Below are 20,516 nucleotides of genomic sequence, written 5' to 3' on the forward strand. Positions count from 1 at the left end.
TGATATAATATCGGAATGAATTTGTTTTTTTTTAATGAACAAAACATTTCCCGAATCTCACCAACCCTTGTAACGACTGGGGGGGTATCCCATTGAGTTTGAACGACCGTTTTTTGGCATTATAATTTGAAAAAAGTGAAAAAAAGACAGATCCCCCCCCTACTATTTAGGGGACTAAATAGGGGACCCCCTACTAATTTAGAGGATGGGGTAAAATATATCTTACCCCATCCCCTAAATTTTCATGAATTAACGCCCGTGGACCAGGAGAGTGCATACATTTAGGCTCTAAACCACCCGCATAAGCCATATTTTGACATATGAGCATCATATTTTGAGCAATATGATGCATATTTAAAACTGCTAGGATCAAGCTTTCTTTTCACAAACAAGGATTATTAATTAAAAGCTTATAAATAATTTCAGAACGAGCCCAGGATTTTGAACTACATCTTGAAAATACGACACTTTAGAGGAAAACGCTTTTTTTTATTCTCAACTGGTAAAATAATTTTCCAATTTGAATTTCTTAATTAAAATACTAATAAATAGTCAGTAGCAAAAAGATAAGAAAAAACAAGCTTTTTAGCGATTCAAATCAACCTTTATAATGGTTAAAGTTATATTTGTTATAGCCATACCTTGTATAAGAAACGGTTTAAATCGGCGTTAGATAAAAAAAATAAACGTAAACCATGTTGGGTCCAAAATTCTTAGAAATAAGGGAAGTTTACAAGTTCCCCCTCCCATTTTGAATCTCCAAAGCACTATTTTTTCGCTTTGACTCGGGTATACTTATTCTTTCCGTCTGTTTATTCGTTTAGTTAGGTTCTCTATTCATTTAGGCTCTCAAGATATGTTTACTCATTTACTTGTTTTTGTTTTTCCTAGCTTGCTGATGCAGACAGAGTTGTCTTAGAAAAAGCTATGTAAGGACTTCTCCGTTGGCTATTAAACAATATATTTGTATCTACGGTATTGGGCTATGCACCAAGGGAAATAATTGTCCCTCAAGGTAGCAACATATTTGGTCGTCAGACTTTTATGAAAGCGGTTTCTAATATGCCAAGTGTTGTGTCAGCACCAAAGGATCAAGCATCCTAATATAAAGTCTTTATAACCTAGTGGCACCAAATCATGAAAAGTTGGGAGAGATGGCAAAATGTATTTGTCAAACTCAAAGAAGAGTGGGGCAACTTTTTTTAACTGAAAATACAAAAAAGAGTATTTTCCGAGAAAGGCAGGTTCAGGTTCTTTTATTTACAAACTAAATACAACTACAATATGGGTATGCCCGGCTGAGAGTCTAAAAACAACAAAAACATAATATATAACTGTATTTTTACACAATCACACTCTTTTGTAAATAAAGAAAAATGTATGACTTACCAGATATCACCCCAAGCCAGCAGCCAAATGGAGAACAAACTAAAAAAAAACACCAAAAAACTGTGAAGTGAAGCCATGGGGAAACCCTACCAAGAGCATCAGTCAGCGGGACGACCATAACTGAATTAAAAAAAAATCATCAAAGGGTTAGTAAAAGAGTTTTTAATTACCCCGCAGTGTGCCAAGAGAAAGACCAATATTAAGACCCGACCCATGCACATTCCAAAGTTTCGTTATGCAGTGCCTGAGAGAGAACCTCGATCTCTCAGTGCCCGCTCGGGGTTCAACATACTTAGAAGATCCCCTCGTTCCATAATCATGCTCACATTGGTTAAATAGTTCCATAGCATAAACCTTTTTCGGTAGAATTTTGGCAAAATACTTTGCACAAAACATCAACCCATGAAAAGATAATGATAATTCCACGGGAAATATATTAAGGAAAGAATATATACTTTTAATTGGCGATTTTGATGGCAAACGACCCTTTCCACCACATTTGGCACCACTGCTGCCACCTCTCATTAGAGCTGTATATAAAGTAGCGCATGTTCCAAGGACGTACTTCCAGCTTAGCTTTAAAAGATTGCTACAAAAAATGTAGCTTCCAAAACTATCTAAGATATAGCCAAATTTTTTTACTTGACTTAATGAAAAAAGAACAAAAAAAACGTAGTCTTAAGAAAATATTCTATATTTATTTTTGCTAAAGATAGCCTAAATATGATGTGAAATCTTTAAAAATAACTTTTAAACTTCTCTGAAACCTCTCTATTTTCATATTCTGACAACTATAGTAACTTGTTATCCGCTAGGGCCATCTATTGCAAGTCGTTTACTCAGTACTTATCCGCCTTCTTATGCCCTGGCCTTACAGTTATGAAGTACAAGGGCTGAATTTAGCAATACATCTATAAAGTTTATAACAATTTTTGTTTTTATTATAGGTTTAGGTTGTCATAATTAAAGCAGTTTAATTGCTTGAGTTGATGTTGCTTCTTTTTCGTTGAGAACACAATGCTCTTGTTGTTCAACTTGCACTATTTTCAATATTGGAGGAGAGATGAAAACCCGTGGAGTTGGTGATTTGGTGTGTTTGGGGACCACTAGTGTTTGCCCAAATTTCATGTTTACAATCAAGAATGGATTTTTGAGGAATAGGGGGCAATTTATGAGGAGTTTCACTATGCGGGCTTCTAGATATAAAAACCGTCTACATTTCTTGAATTGGCACCCTTGACTCTCCAACAAGTATTGTATCTCTGGACAAATGAGAGATTGGCCTCCAACTTATATGATCGTATCTGAAAACATATTTTCCACTTTCATTAGTGCGTTGATTTCCAAAGGTTCCTTTTTGGCTCAAAATTTATAGGAAATGTTTTTGGATTCCATGAGATAGACGTTTTTTTTTAATCTCCCACTGAAAATTTTCTAAATTTTCTTGCTTTCAAGTTGCATTTAAATTGTCTCACGCAAAACAGTTTTTAATAGACTGATTATCTATATTAATAATAATTTATTTATAACCCAGATCGTACAAAAATATTTGACACTTGTGAAGACCTAAAGGTTCACGTAGGACTGCGGTACTAAAAAGGACGAAGTCTCTATCAATTCTGCAATGGCTCCACCACTGTTAGATGTGGCGAATAATACTTTAGTTAGTTGTAGGTATTACAAAATTGAAATACAAAGTATTAGTTAAAAAATTACATTTTCTCATACGAAAAAATAATTAGAATTTAGAACGTTTCAAATCAAACTTTTTTCTTATTTAGAAGGCTAAGTATATATTTTTTCTGCACAGATGAATGTTCCTTAGCAAGAAACGAAAATCCTAAAGTGTGTTTTTTTTCAGTTTAATAGCCCTCCTGCAAAATTATATCGCACAACATACTACCCATCGAATAATGGAAGCTGAGTAGCGCACGTATCTCCTTCTCAATATGTTCATAGCTTCGTCCTTTTAATCCTTCCAACGAATCGTCTACCTTCTAGGGTTGTCACCCCTGGTGATTCATCACTATTTATAGTGATCTTTTATATTACATAAATAAAAAAAATCACTAAATCAGCGCATAAATCACTAGGTTATCGGAGAAAACCACTAAAAAAATCAAAAATTCATTAAAAATATGGTTAATTTTTTCACTGGGTGGAAACCTTGCTACCTTCTTTAAAACAGTTCTTAGAACATCTTCCCACCCCTTTTGACAATGACTCGATTTTTCGTTTGGCACCCATAGGAATGATGAGCATAATTTTTGGCAATCTAAAATCGTAGTCGAGATTCGACAAAAAGTTAATTATAATTAATAAAAATTAAATTCTCCATTTCAGGTGAAAGCGAATTAACTTCAAATCGTCTGCATCCTTTAAAGCGCTTCTAAAAGCCAGTTCCTATCTGTTTTGACGGTGACTCGTTTTTTCGTCTGACATCCCTCTGAATGATACAATAATTTTTGGTAATCTATTAGCGTAGTCCAGGGGCGTGTTTCCGGTCCAACGAAAAGTTAATAATATTTAATACAAATTTAATATTTCGTTCCAGGTGAGAGCGAATCAACAGCTGGAACGATCGAAAATTAAATTCGTATTAAATTTTGTACTAAAGTTTTGTGAATACGGTTAACTAGCGTATTTACTGAATTAACTTCTGTACATTCATCATCAAAGTGGGAAAAATGGAGGCAAATGACCAATCTAATAGTAATTAATGAGTATTAAGGGATCAAAACTCATATTTTACTCATTCCTCATTAAAATTACTCGTGTTTTAATAATAAATTACAATGCATATAAAGGCATTAGTTAATAAACTGTTCCAGTTTGGCAGTTAATTTGTATCAAATTTGATGTAAATAGGAATTAAATTGTAATTTCCACCTGGTACACACTGCAATTTCGAAAAAAGTTAATTATATTTAATAAAAATTAAAATTTTCGTTCCAGGTAAAAAAAGAATTAACAGCGAATCGTCTGCATACCTTCAAAGCGCTTCTGAAAGCCTCTTCCCATCTATTTTGACGGTGACTCGTTTTTTCGTCCGACAAACCCTCGGAATGATAAACATATTTTTTGGTAATCTATGAGCGTAGTCCAGGTTCGACAAAATGTTAATAGTTTTTAACAAATTTAAATTTTTCGTTCCAGGTGAAATCGAGTTAACAGTTGGAACAATAAAAAATTAAATTTAAACTTAATTTTTGTGAATACGGTTAACTAGCATCTTTGGTCTTCTAACCGTTTTTTTCTGTTTTATTTTTCTGTCCAATTTCAGTTAGGAGAGGAGTTAAGAAAAATATATTAGGGACGTTGGGAGAGGAAAACAAATCTTATATATATATATATATATATATATATATATATATATATATATATATATATATATATATATATATATATATATATATATATAAGATGTGTTTTCCTCTCCCAACGTCCCTAATATATTTTTCTTAACTCCTCTCCTAACTGAAATTATATCGGCAATATATATATATATATTGAAATCTATCGGCAAACTCTGATTTATGTTTGGTGATAATCTTTAATAAAAAAAATATACTGAAATTACTTTCAAATTAAATACAGATATAAATAATCATTTTCTGTTTTCTGTTATAACGATATTTTTAACGTCTGAAACCACCTACTAAAATCACAGATTCTAAGTATCAAAATTAAGGTTTGTGAAGAAATTTCATATATATATATATATATATATATATATATATATATATATATATATATATATATATATATATATATATATATATATATATATATATATATATATATATATATATATATATGTATATATATATAAAGGCTACTAGAAAAATTTCTTAAATAAACACACCATTCGTTTTGACTATTTATATTCTTTGTATGCTTATTTTTTTTTGTTTGTATGTGTTACTGTGAATGTCCGAAACCTGGTTAATGTCAACATTAACTGGTGAATGTCCGAAATTCCTTTGTCTCCGCCTCGAATCACTTAGCTTTACGAGTCAGCATTTTCAGTCTTATGCAAGCTTTGGTGGTAAAAGTTAAGTTAGATCATGTTAGTTTGGGCTAGGTTAGATTAAATTTGGTTGTAAATATCAGAAATGGGCTAAAAACCTAACATAGGCTAACCTAACCCAACCTGACCTCATTTAACCAAACCTAACCGAACGTTACGTGTCATCATCAAACCTTGCATTAAATTGAAAAAGTTGACTGGCAACACTAACTAAATCAAAGGAGAAAAAAAAGGTATTTCGCACATTCACCGGTGAGTGTCGACATTCACCAATTTGCGGACATTCACGGTAACGTGTGCATATATGCCGCATTACTTATACAATCGTAGAGATTACAATCTATATTTCCATCCTCTGTCGTGCGTCTCAAGGCAGGGACATTTAAATGTGCGTATCTCCATGTCATAATATTTTGTTTCCAGCTGGAATGCAAGATAAGCTGTGGCTTGGATAAATACATAATTTCGATTGAAGAACAAATTAGATTTAAGTTGCCTAGGCAACGTAAGACATTGCGACAACCCTTATGTAAAGCAGCCTTAAATGTATCAGAAACAAAATATTCGCTTTATGGCCAGTTGAGCCTTATAATGTATGTAATTAACCTTAAAAATGCTGGAAAGAAATAAAATGTTAACAAATTGGTATACATATCTAACCACTTGCTATGGTTTTGTTTCATCCTGTTGATTCGTTTACACACACACATAAAATGCATTTGGTGAAAAGAGGGGTAGCTGGGGGGGGATGGATGCTACTTGACCTCCATCAGTATTGGCTCTTAAAAGGGAACTAGAACTTCCACTTTCAACCAAATGAGCCACCTCTAAAGCTTATACAACCATCCCTTCCATAAGTTCCTTAAATGCCCTAAGGGGCATTACTTAAAACCCTCGCACTCAGGATCTGGTGGTTTGTATCAACCTCAAGAACCTTGTTATATGATATTTGGACTATTTTGAATAAAAGGACTGTCTCCAAGGATCTATTGGATACACCTCAGGAAAACCCGACGTGGTTGTGTGTGTGTGTGGGGGGGGGGGGTAGCAGTGCTGTGGTCACTTTGAATCTTAAAAGGGCACTAGAACTTATGATTACCAATTCAACGAGTCCCCTCAAAGCATATACGACCACCCTTTTTATAAGAAACTTATATGCCCCAAAGGCATAACTCTAAACCCTTTCCCTGAGGGCTGGAGGGAGGGGGGGTGTCTTCATCTCAGACATAATTTTCGAAACCATAAACACCGAAGAATAAAATTGTTATCTCAAAATTTTTACGGAAGTGTTAAGGCAAATGCTGAGCGTGGAGGTGGGAGGGGCGGTTTCCTCTCAAGTCACTTTGAATCTTAAAAAGGCACTATAACTTCCAATTTCAAATCAAATAAGCCCCGTCTGATGTTCATACCACCGCCCATTCAACAAAAACCTTATATGTCCTCTAAAATAACTTACAAGCCTATCCTCAGAGCGCTGGAGGTCTGTGTCAGCCTTAGAGACGTTATTATATTTTCTATGGACTAACATAGGCAGCGCAATCGCGCTGCTTAAGTAAAGAACGATGTTGGCACAATGTATTACTATCTTTTTTTGTTTTCTTCCATACCAGGGCACTTCGTATCGAAGGAGTTGTCGTAGAAACTTGGAAAAGGGCTCATTCGATTGGAAATTGAAACGGCTAGTGGCCCTTCTAATAGTCGAAAGTGATTGGAAGGCAACTAACACCCCTTCCAAGCCCACCATTTCCCCAAACACATCCAATAAAACTAAGATAGCCATTTTGTTCAGTGTAGTTGATTTCCAGATAGAAATTATGTCTTTGAGGAGGACTCTCCCCCACAGCCCACAAAGCAAGGGTTTTAAGTTATGCCCTGGGGGTATATAAGAACGATGTTGGCACAATATATTATTTATTATTTTTTCCCTTTAGACAAGGGCACTCTGTATCGAAGAAGTTGTCGTAGAAACTTCGTAAAGGGCTCCTTCAATTGGAAATTGGAGTGGCTTGTGCCCTTTTAAATAGTCGAAAGTGATAACAAGGCAACTAAGACCCCTTCCATGCCCGCCATTTCCCGATACACATTCAATCAAAATTTTGAGATAGCCATTTTGTTCAGTGTAGTTGATTTCCAGATAGAAATTAGGCTTTTGAGGAGGACACTTCCCCACAGCGCTCAGGGCAAGGGTTGTAAGTCACGCCCTTGGGGCATATAAGATTTTTATAGAAAGTGTTGTCATAGAAACTTCAAAAAAGGCTCATTCGATTGGAAATTGAAAGGGCTAGTGCCCTTCTTAATAGTTGAAAGTGACTGGAGGGCAATTAGCCCCCCTCTCACACCCACCTTTCCCCCAAACACATCCAATCAAAATTTTGAGATAGCCATTTTGTTCAATGTAGTTGCAAGTTCTGGAAATTAGATCTTTGAGGATGACGACCCCCCCCCCCCACATTCCTCAGGTCAAGGGTTGCAAGTTATGCCCTGGGAGTATAAAAGGTTTTTATAGAAAGTATTTTCGTAGAAACTTCAAAAAGGGCTCATTCGATTGGAATCTGAAATGGCTAGTACCCTTTTTGATAGTCGAAAGTGATTGGAAGGCAAGTAACACCACTTCCACGCCCACCATTTACCCAAACACATCCAATCAAAATTTTGAGATAACCATTTTGTTCCACGCAGTTGAAAATTCTTGAAATTATACCTTAAGCAGGACACTCCCCCCACAGTCTTAAGGGCAAGGGTTATAAGTTATACCCTGGGGGTATATAAGGTTTTCATTGAAAATTTTTTCGTAGAAACTTCAAAAAGGGCTCATTCGATTGGAAATTGAAAGGGCTAGTGCCCTTTTTAATAGTCGAAAGTGATTGGAGGGCAGCTAACCCCCTCTCACGCCCAAAATTTTTCCAAACACATCAAATCAAAATTTTTAGATAGCCATTTTGCTCAACGTAGTTGTAAGTTCTGGAAATTAGGTCTTTAAGGATGACAACCCCTCCCCCTCAAAGCCCTCAGGGCAACGGTTACAAGCTATGCCCTGGTGGCACATAAGGTTTTATTGAAAGATTTGTCGTAGAAACTTAAAAAAAGGTGCCTTCGATTGGAAATTCAAAGGGCTAGTGCCCTTTTTAATAATCGAAAGTGATTGGAGAACAACTAACCCCCCTCTCACGGTCTCCCTTTTCCCCAAACACATCCAATCAAAATTTTTAGATAGCCATTTTGTTCAACGTAGTTGAAAGTTTTCGAAATTAGGTCTTTAAGGATGACAACCCCCCCAAAGCCCTCAGGGCATGGGTTGTTAAAGGCTGATTATTTTTGGCACTTCATTCTCGGCGCGTAAAAACAGCCCCTCCTATTTACTCTGACATTAGCGGGTCAGTATATATATATATATATGAGTCATTGACAAATGGTGCGAATTTGTATTATTCGTAATTGCGAAAACAGACAGAAACTTGGTGAGCCGGCGAAGTGGTTTGCAACTATCCCATATCACAGGTATGACTTAACTGATTGAGTTATGTAGGATTTCTAAAAAGGGGGATGGTGGTTGATTAAATTTGTGAAAATAACAAAAAAATCTAGAGCTAACTTCTAATCAATACTGCAACAGGGTAATAACTGGGATTTCGTAGTGGAGAGGGATCCACGAAGTGGCGAGAGTATTTGAATTTTGCCAAAAAACGTTTTACCACAAAGGGGCAACCTAACAGTTTTAGCACAGATTATCTATTAGCTTTCTTCTATTATCTATTAGATTATCTATTAGGTTTCAGTCTGTGGTTTTAGATAGTAATTTTACGCCATGGAGCGTCAAACCTTTTTCTTATTGTTTTTTTTTTATTGGTAAGAAAGAATGTTCCCTTTAGTTTCCATTTTAGTTTATTTCCCTTTTAATTTTCATTAACTTTTCCTCTTTTTGGGCCATAGAAATCTCATTCGAAATTTGATAAAGGATCTTTGTTTTTCTTTTAATAACTGGTGGAATAGCAGTGATCGTTTATCATTTTTCTTTTCTTTTTGTTATTTTCACGTCGTGATATTTATTTACTGATTGTAGTTCCTAAGTGTGTGACTTGAAAAAGGCTAGTTACCTGTTTAGGCGAAGAGCCGAGATAAGAGCTAGTTTCGTTGTATATGAATGTTTTTGTATGAAACTCTCAAACCTTTCCTGAACTTTAAAGAATAAACACCTCTGTTTTAAAATCTTTGCACTCTGTGAATTTAGATAGCGATAAGGGTTCCTGATTGAGACCAATTTTAGGACTTGGGTTCTAATTATTGGTTGCTGTGGTAAAAGTTGCCACAATATCCCATCTCAGAAAATACCAAACGTCTGTTAAGAAGTGTTTTTCGTAAAATTCTTAGTAAGTTTTCAGAAAATTGAAGGACCTCGCACATTTTGGTGGCACATCTAAAATTTTACGGGGCTTTACGCTAGAAAAGCACCTGTTACAGAACATTCGTCCAGTGTGTTTACCAGAAAATAAATAAAATGCTGTTCTTACTGCTGAGTTTGTATAGTCTTAAACCTCTTACGACACAATTTCTAAGTAATTTAAATTAATTTAAAATTAGATTCTTTAAAATTTAGTGTTATAACGTTGAAGCCAAGTTTCGCGTTCAAGAAAAATCTGACTTGTCTACCCGTGAAAAAATCGAATGTCGCTTATTTTTATACTTGTTTAAATGTTCCCCGGAGCACTTGCATTTCGGTCCAGGTTTTTAGAATGGTTGAGATAGGAAAAGATCATACTGTCTATTATTTATATACAGTGGTAGCGGACATGAAATCAAATTTTGTATACCCTCAAATGCATCGGAAGTAAATCATAGGTACATCAACTAGCAGAAGATGCCAATCCATAATCGCAAAGATGATCGGGGTCAATTGTTACTTTACAAGTCACTCGTTTACCTTAAAATCTGAACCAGGTTATTTTCTAATATGTACCACACCACGGAAGTTGTAAAACACTAAAAATGTTAAAAATGGTGAAACGCATGAACGAGTTTTTGTACTTTTATAGAAACAATTCTTAAAAAAAATATTTTGTCTATTTGTTTATACCCCTTTCTGTGTAAAAATAAAAAGAATTCATGCGATGAAAGCAGTAATTTTAGTTCAACATGTATTTCCTCCGTAATAAGAGTTAATTTCCGGCATTTTTAACAAATGATGGTTACTTTTTATTATCAGTAACTGATATTTTTCACCAGGTCTTGAATACGCTTAATTAATCAAATAATCGCAAGAAAACCCTCATTTTTAAGTTAAATTCTAATCGGATCGTTATCGATTTTCTCGGATTAAGAATAGTGGTAATGAAATTGGTATAATCTGTTTCTCGCAATTAATTTGCCAATTATGTTAGATGAAAGTGCGATTAACCTTAGGATGTTGTTGTTGATTTAGGTCGTTTGATACTGGTATTCCTTCGACCTCTATTAACCTTAAGAATATGTATATACTCCTTTGCTTGACAGGTTCTCAGGGGTATGACAGAACCCAGAAACAAAAGATAGTCATCAACCCAATTGATATCAAGGTCAGCCAAAAGAGGAAAAAACCTTCCATGACTGCGTCCCGTGATTCAGCAAAGAACAAACTGAGACTTCAATTTAGTGTGTAAAACCTGTTGCTCTCTAAGAAAGTCCCTTGACGTATCAAATGGTGTTAATTTCATCAATTACAGGGGCACCAATTGAGGGAAGGGAAGACATACCCTCTAAATTTTGATAAAATCTCCTTTTTGATATTTTCATTTAAAAAAAAAGCCCCCAAGATTTTGAGAAATACACTTTCCTTATATCATATGCAGCGCAACAGCGCTGCCTAGGTAAAGAACGATATGGTTAAAATGTACTATTAGTTTTTTTTAATCCTTTGACCAAGGCACTTCGTATTGGGCGATTTGTCGAAGAAACTTCGAAAGGGGCTCACTCGATTGGACATTGAAAAGTTATAGTGCCTTTTTAAAGTCAAAAGTAATTGGAGGGCAACCAGCCCCCCACGCCCAAAATCTCCCCAAACACATCCATTCAAAGTTTTGATTTAGGCATTTTGTTCAAAATAGTTGAAAGGTCAAGTGTATATGTCTTTGGGGATGACAACCTGTCCCCAAGGGCTATAAGTTATACTAGTTGCCCATTATTAACATATACGTCTTTTATGGAAGGAATGGTCGTATAAAATTCAGAGTGAGCTCATTCGATTGGAAATCAGAAGTTCTCTCAAATGTGATTGTACATCTGTGTCCTCCCCATGTCCTTTCCCCCCCAAATACATCCATAGAAACTTTGAGATATCTATTTTATTCAAAATAATTCAAAGATCATATAATAAGGCTTTTGGGGTTGAAACAAAGCAACAGTGCTTGGGAGCAAGGGTTGTAGGTTATGCCCTGGTTGACAGATAAGGTTCTTATGGAAGGGGTGGTTGGATGAACTTCATCATTTGATTGGAAATTGAAAGTTCTCCGTTAAGAGTAAAGTGATGAAAGGGGAGGGGTTTGAACCCCCAAATTTTTGTCAGACTAGTAAAGACGCAACAAAAATATATATAAACAAATTTTGATGCCTTTTTTTTGTCCTCCCTCTCCCTCCAAAAAATACTAGCTACGGCCTTGATTGAGAGTTTTGTTTTCAGAGTGGTCCCGTGACGCACAAGATTAGTACCATTGAACTTTTTAGTCTAGTATTTTTGAAGCCTAATTTCTAATATGATTGCTAAATTTGGCATTTTCACGATCTTGAATTGGAAAATATTTACACTCGAATGAAAATCATTTTAATCGAACTGTAATTGCTTTGAAAAATTACAGCAACCAATAACTGAACTTACAGGGACGGCAACAATTGCCCCCCCCTTGATTTTGCAAAATGTCTTTGGTATTTTCGTCAAAAACTACAAAATCGAGCCCCTTGATGTTGAAAAGTATTTTTTTTGTATCGTCATGAGAAAGTTTTTACATCCCCCTACATTTTGTGAATTGGTGCCCCTTCGTTAGCTGGAAAAAGGTAAGTTTGACAGCTTAATTGACCAATCCGAGTAACTCCTCAAGTGCGCATCCCTGCATCGGGTTCCATGTGCGGCTTTAGAAGAGAAATAACCTTTACGATGATTGGGTTTGATTTACTACACCAATTTTTTGGGGGGGGGACAAGAATTTGCTTCATCAATAACTAATTTATTTCGCTGAAACTGCTTTTTGATTTGTGCTTGAGCGTGACCAAACTGAGACATTTTCTGAGAAAATGTCTGACAAGTGCTTGAAACAAGCGTTTGAGTTTGAAATGAAGTAGCATGTTTTGCCATAGCTTGTTTTCAACAACAGACAAAAAGGTAAAACATTAATATACATAAGAGTTTCTGTTCATTTTAATTTTTGATGTTGAAAAGTTTTCAGTGGAAAAATTGTTTTTTTTTAAATTTAATTTCTGATTTTTTTTTAAATAATGCTGGGAAATCTGGCACCCCCTTCATAGAAATGTCCCATCCCCCATGAAAAGTTCCTCCCACGTAACCTCCGACCCCCCCCCAACACCAGAAAAAATACCCCCTGAAAACGTCTGTATACTTCACAATAACCAATACTATATGCAAACATTGGGCAAAGTTCATAACTTGCAGCCTTTTCCTCGGGGACTGTGGGGAATCAAGTCATCCTCAAAGACATAGTTTTTATATATTTTCGACCATGCTGAACACAATGGCTATCTCAAAATTTTGATCGAGTGACTTTGGGAAAAAATGAGCGTGGGAGGGGGCCTAATTGCCCTCCATGTTTTTTGGTCACTTAAAAAGGGCACTAGAATTTTAATTTTCGTTCGTATGAGCCCTCCCGCGATATTCTAGGACCATTGGGTTGATACGATCACCCTTGAAAAAAAAAAAAACAAATAAAAAATTCCACATTTTGCATATAGGAGCTTGAAACCTCAACTATAGGGGTCTCTGATACGCTGAATCTGATGGTGTGATTTTCATAAGGTTCTATGACTTTTAAGAGGCGTTTCCCCCTTTTTTCGAAAATAAAGCAAATTTTCTCAGGTGCGTAGCTTTTGATAGGTATAACTAAGCTTGATGAAACTTATATATTTGAAATCAGCATAAAAATCTGATTCTTTTGATAAATTTATTGGTATCAAAATTCTGTTTTTTAGAGGTTCGGTTATTATTGAGCCGGGTCAGGAGCAAACGCAGCTGTGCTAGCCTCCGGCAGCTTCGTTTTACAGCGAGTTATTAGTAGTTGCATAAACAAGAAAAAACGTAAGTGGTTACCTAAAGTTTCCACACTTAAAATTCAAATCCCTTGTAATATATAGCGAGCTTTTGTCTCGTCTATCCTCTCTCTTTGGAAAAAAGGAGAATTTGTAATAGATAAGTTTTCCTAATTCAAAGGCTTTCTGGAATCTAACTCGGGATAAGTTTTTTTTTTATTTATACAAGTAAACACAGCAAACTGAAATTCAATAAAAGCTACATTCAATTAAAAAAAAAATTAAGATCTAGGAATTAGAAAGCTGGATCTGCATTCAACGATATTAAAATGTAGCCAAAGCCAGATTCTTTTTACATGACTATTTTCATTTTTTTTTTCATTCTGTAACAGAATCCTGATATCCATTTACTCACAAAAATCAGGTTAAAAATATTTTAGGAGCGTTTTCAAAATTAGGAGAAAACCATTTACAAACGAAAGTTTTCAAAGATTAAAACATTCAAGTAATGTGGAATTCCACCACCCCAAAAAAAAGTAAAATTCCCAGAAAAATCTAATGAAGGATTATTGCTTTTATCCCAAAATTATAATAGCACATACTCAAGGTCGTATCAAGTGAGAGTAATTACTGGGCTCAAATCTCCCACCTCCACGAAATTTTTGTTTCAACTCATAAAAACATGACAAAAATGCATATAAATAAGATTTAGATACATTTTTAAGGTTTTTTGTACCCCCTCCTCCCAACAACAATCTTTCGATATAGCCTTACAAACACGTAAACATTGTAGAGAACCAGAAAAACAGCACCGCTAGACCTGCCTTGATGTAGATTTTCAGCCTAAAGAATAACAAATTAGTAATCGTTACGTTGTTTATTTATCCATCAGCTAATAAAAGTAGAATCGTAAATTTAACACTACCTAATAGATTAAGGTCTTTCTATGAAGATGGACACACCACAAAAATTAGAAAATCGATAGGAAAGAAGAAGCGACAAGAGTTCTTTTTACTTGTTGTTCCTGTAATGAATGAACGTGCTGTATTTTGAACGTACATACATTGCAACAACGACAATTCCTCGCCGGATTGTCTGTCTCTTCCACTAGTTCAAAATTTATTTTATCAGCAAATGTTTATTAAGTTTACTGCTTTCATTAGCCTCGTGTAACTCCTCTACCACCCACCAGAAACCATAGGACATGGGACACCAGAAACCATGGGACAAACAATAAAAATCTTCTTCCACTTCAGCTGATATTATCGACATTACGGTTGTCACTATTTAGCCCTCTTCTTTCTTCCTGATGGATAGGAAAGAGGGCTATGTTGATGGGTAACGCTATTCTTTCTTTCTGAGCCATCAACAAATGGTTCAAATTGTATTTGACTCCTCAACAAGATGGATAGGGTAACACCCTTTGTTTCCAGACCCTTAGAAATCTAGTTCAATATTTCAAGTATTAAGTTAAGTATTAATCAAATGAAATTTAAATATGTCAATTTCAGCACATTGGACAGTTTTCCGTAGGAAAGGGTCAACATGTGGAACTTGAATGTATTACGCGGACTAGTTTCTTTTTTTTGCTGTAGAGAATACGCTCCATTCAAATGGCAGTGACCTTGGTGTATCCATTTTCTAGAGAAGACCAATGGAACGTACGTAAACACTATATATATTTGCTTGAGGTCCAAAGAAAAGAAAAACGACCATTTTAAGCTGTTTTCCAAGTCTTAAAGAAAATCAAGTCAAAACATAGAAATGGTCCCAACCACAAATAAAAAAAAACCAATATAGAAACCACCTGTATTTTTTTTAAATCTTTTAAAGCTGTTACATTTTACACATTACATGCTTCAAAAGCAATAAAGAAAACAGATGTCAAAGGTTATTGCAATTCTTTATCAAACTCATAAACTCCAAGTCCATCCCCGACACGCTTCAGCTTTGTTGTGAAATGGCTAAGCTTGTTAATCGACTCCACTTGCTCGTCTAAAAATTTCCCTTCCAAAAAGTCGGTCAGATGGGCATCTGAGTGGTTTGAGCCCAGCTGATGCAACTTCAAAAGAGACTAAAAAAGAAAAGTATTATTAAAATATGATACCTTAAAAATTAAATTCAAAAAATTAAATTAAATTAAAAAAATTAAATTAAATTCAAGGATGCGACTAGCGCTACATAATCCCTGATGCAACATAAAAAGGATCAAAAAGAAAAATACTATCAAAAATGAATCCCTTCATAGAAAATTGAAATAAGAATTAGAAAGAATATTAATTGAATATTAAATACGAATATTCAGATAAGAATATAAGAGACTAAAATTAAAAACCAAAATTTAATCCCTGAAACTCAAAGATACGGTTGATACCACTTAATCATTCCCCTGACAGATGCAACTTCAAAAGGGGCTAAAAAAAAAGAAAAGTACCAATGAAATTTATCCTCTCAATAATGAAATTCAAAGATGCGAACTAAGCCATTCAGTCCCTGAATACTTTAGCCCCTAATGCAACTTCAAAAGGGACTAAAAAAGAAAATTACTATTTAAATTTGACATCTTCAAAATTAAATTCAAGGATGCAACTAATGCTATGTAGTCCCTGACGCAACATAAAAAGGACTAAAAATGAAAAATATTATCACAAATGAATCCCTACAAAGAAAATTCAAAGATAAGAATATAAAACAGACTAAAATAAAAAATAAAACCAAAATTTAATCCCTGAAATTTTAGAATCTTTTCCATAAAAACCTTATGTTTTAACAATCAGCAACTAGCCTAATTTAAAGCCCTTGCCCCAAGGAGCTGCTGGTGAAATTGTTAACCCCAAAGGCATGGTTTTTTTACCTTTAGACTATTTTGAACAAACGATTCTTTTTTTAAATTTTGATCGGATGCATTTGGCAGGGGGGGGGGGAGGATGGCGGTTAAGAGGAAGAGGCTGGTTGTCCTCAGATTCTTCAAAATTGAACTTCAAATTTCAATTTCTAGTCAAATGAGCCTTCTCCAAAGTTTGTACAACAATCTCTTCTATAAAAACCTTAAATTTCAAAACTGGGTAACTTGCAATAACCTACAGCCCTTGCTCTGAGGACTGTGGGGGTTTTGCTAATCACGTTTTATAATTCGATTAGAAATTGAAAGTTTTAGTGCCCTTTTTAAAAGTCAAAAGTAATTCGAGGGCAACCAGCCCCCCGCCCCGCCGGGAAAAAACACCACATGCGGAAAATACCAACTCAAGGAAAATACTCCCCCGTGAAAAATACCTCCCTATAAAAAATCTCCCCCCCAAACAAAAATAGCCCTTGTGGTTGGTTGGTCTCCAATTACTTTCGACTTATTAAAAGACTAGAGCTGCCTGGGGATTATCAAGCAATTTCTGAAAAATCCTCCTCTTGTCTCTCCCTTATAGCAAATTTTTCATCAAACAGTTCGTGGTAACGAACTGTAAGTAAGCAGCGACCCGGCTCAATGGTAACCGAAACTCTAGAAAACGAGTTTTTGATACCAATAGATATATCAAAAGAATCAGATTTCAATGCTGATTTCAAATATATAACTTTCATCAAGTTTAGTGCTACCCATCAAAAGTTACGCGCCTGAGAAAATTTGGCTGGTTTTCAAAAAAAGGGGGAAAGACCCTCCAAAAATTATAGAACCTTAATGAAAATCACACTGTCATATTCAGAGTAGCAGAGAACCCTATTTTTGAGTTTTCAAGCTCCTATCTACAATAATGTGGAATTTTAATTTTTTTGCCAAAAGAAAGATCCCGGATGTGGGGTTATTTATTTTATTTTTCTTTTCCCCAGGGGTGATCATATCGAACCAGTGGACCTAGAATATAGTGGTAGGGTTCATTGGAATGGAAATCAAAAGTTCTAGTTCTCTTTTTAAGTGACCAAAAAAATGGAGGGCAACTAGGTCCCCTCCCACGCTTATTTTTTTCCCAAAGTCACCCGATCAAAATTTTTATATAGCCATTTTGTTCAGCATGGTCGAAAATATGATAAATATGTCTTTTAGGATGACTTAATCCCCCGAAGTTCCCAGAGGGAGGGCTAAAAGTTATGAACTTTACCCAATGTTAAATATAGTATTGGTTATTGGGAAGTATACAGAAGTTTTCAGGAGGTTTTTTTTCTGGTAGTGGGAGGGAAGGGTGGGTCGTTGGTTATGTTGGAGGATCTGTTCATGAAGGAAGTTTTCATGGGGGAAGGGAAATTGCCATGAAGAGGGCGCCGGACTTGCCAGCATTATTTATTGGTTATTGGGAAGTATACAACCATTTTCAGGAAGGATTTTTTCTGGAGGGGGGGGCTAGAGGAGGGGGTTACTCTGGAGAATATTTCCGTGGAGGATGTTTCTTTGGGGTAAGGGACATTTCTATGAAGGGGGCGCCGGAGTTCCAAGCATTATTTAAGAAACGATCAGAAATTAAATAAAAAAAAACAAGTTTTTTCAACTGAAATGTAAGAAGGAATATTAGAACTTAAAACGAACAGAAATTATAACGTATGTGAGGGGGTTCTCCCCCAAGTCAATACCTCACTCTTTACGCTACAGTTTTTTTTAGTGCTTTCATAATAGCTATCTATTTTAACTAAACGGCCTTTGTGATTCAGGGCTTTGTGAATCAAAATTTTTTTTAACTTTTAACGTAAAGAGCGTTGTATTGACTAAGGGGAGAACCCCTTCATATAAGTAATAACATATACGTAATAAAAAAAAAACAATAAAAAACAAGCGATACGGCTCAATAGTAATCGAAACTTTTAAAAACGAAATTTTGATGTCAATAAATGTATCAAAAGAATTTGTTTATAATGCTGATCCTAAATATATACATTTTATTAAGTTTAGTATTACTCATCAAAGGCTACGAGCCTGAGAAAATTTACTCGATTTTTTAAAGAGGGGGAAACATCCCCGACAAGTGAAAGAATTTTAATGAAAATCACACCGTCAGATTCAGCGTATTAGAAAACCCTATTACATAGGTTTCAAGCTCATATCTGCAAAAATCTGCAACTTTGTAGTTTTTGCCAAAAGAAAAATATACGAATATAGAAGTTAGTTACGTAAGTTAATTTGTAAAGACATCCATTTAGCAAAAGAAAAGTAAAATTTTTATGCAAATAAAAGCTGCATTAACTAAAAAACGATCAGAAATTAAATAAAAAAAACAAGTTTCTTAAACTGAAAGTAAGGAGCGACATTAAAACTTAAAACGAACAGAAATTATTCCGTATATGAAAGGGGCTGTCCCCTCCTCAACGCCTCGCTCTTTACGCTAAAGTTTGACTCTGTCCCACAACTTTATTTTTTAAAACAATAAAAACCTTTAGCGTAAAGAGCGAGGTGTTGAGGAGGGGACAACCCCTTTCACATACGGAATAATTTCTGTTCGTTTTAAGTTTTAATGTCGCTCCTTACTTTCAGTTTAAAAAACTTGTTTTTTTTTTATTTAATTTATCTGAAGGCTCAATGAGAGTTGAGATGTTATGTCATTAAAATGCAACCTTTGAGGAATCTCCCTCTCTCCCCAGCTATAAAACAATTAGAACACCCCACTGCAGAACTTTAAGTACCTTTTCAAGTTTTATTATCTGTCCATTACTTACAGACTGTATTTGTTTTGGAGAAACACACGAACATTTTTCGCCTGGGACTTTTCTGAAGGGGGGGGGGTGGGGGGTGGAGAATTTTTCACGAAGAGAAAATTTTTGCATGGAAGAGGGAGGGGCAAGACTTACACATAAATTCCTCTTTTCCCCTTTCCTTAACACTTCTCGCCTAACTAAAAAATAAAACAACTCAAATAAAATATCCAAATTTGGAAAACCTTATTTTTCCCGAGGGGTTATTTTCCAGGGGAGTTTTCAGTGGGAGAGGGGGGGGGGTAAACGCTTAGACCCGTAGACAGTGACAGGGTGAATGGAACCCCCATTAACAGACATAAAAAAGGAGAAACAACAATTCCAACAAGGTTGATCATGTGAAGATTCTAACTTGTGTTTGACCCAATGTAAGTACGGTGGTTGAGTTGCACGAGAGTTCAGTTACGCAAGGGTTCAGTTGCACGAGGGTTTAGTTAAATGGGGTTGAGTTGCACGAGGGCTCAGTTTAATGGGGTAACGGTGGTTCAGTTGCAATGGAACCGTGTTTTCCAGAGGAATTATAAACTGATTGTTCCAGATACCTGTCTGACTAGTCGTAGTTCAAACAGTAAGCTGTACGAAAAATTTGGTTCTAACCACTTTCTAGGGCTGTAATGAGAGGAAGGTTGAGATTACTAGGATACTTTCTGCAGATGAAAAGTGACAGATTGCCTAAGATTGTCCTCTTCAGCCAACCAACTAGGGCCAAACGAAACACAGAATTGGACGGCCACCAGGCCATGGCAACACTATACTGTAAAGGTGTTCTTCGATATATGTTCTTCATTTTGAAGGTTTGGCAAGGGTAATAAAGTTAAGGAAAACAGTCCTACAATCACACTAGTACGCCAACGTTTCTGCCATGCTTGTCGGTGTCGCATGCAGGGGGTGTCAAAGATTTTTGTTCGTATTCAACATGTGACACACAACACATTTATGCCACAAAAATAAATTCTTTAGATTAATTTGACAAGAGCTTACCAGTTTGGTGTTATTAAATATATAATTAAATTGAAGCATCTCCCGATTGGAATGCTAAACTCATGGGTTATTTGGGAATTAATTCGAAATTTAAAAGGAATGATAAAGTTCTAAACCGTCCTATGGGTGTCTAATCTATAAGTAAAATAAAAATTCGTTCTTGAGTGTGGTGGCTTTAATACACAAGTACCGAAATTTTGCTGGTAATAAATGTTTGACTTGACTT

At 35.4% G+C, this 20,516-nt stretch overlaps 1 protein-coding gene across 1 annotated transcript in view; it reads right to left on the reverse strand.

Annotated features, from left to right (window-relative positions):
- Nucleotides 1-14,504: 14,504 nt before the first annotated feature.
- The window catches only part of LOC148952750 (soma ferritin-like), a 12,088-nt gene continuing 6,076 nt past the window's right edge, over nucleotides 14,505-20,516 (reverse strand). Inside the window, exon 2 of the mRNA XM_089088068.1 lies at nucleotides 14,505-15,716. Coding sequence (XP_088944194.1) covers nucleotides 15,534-15,716 — 183 coding nt within the window. The 3' untranslated portion in view covers nucleotides 14,505-15,533. The remainder of the gene's footprint in view (nucleotides 15,717-20,516) is intronic.

Source organism: Artemia sp. Qi Xiang Cuo, chromosome 4 (genome assembly GCF_049724085.1).
Source record: "Artemia sp. Qi Xiang Cuo chromosome 4, ASM4972408v1, whole genome shotgun sequence".
Lineage (NCBI taxonomy): Eukaryota > Metazoa > Arthropoda > Branchiopoda > Anostraca > Artemiidae > Artemia > Artemia sp. Qi Xiang Cuo.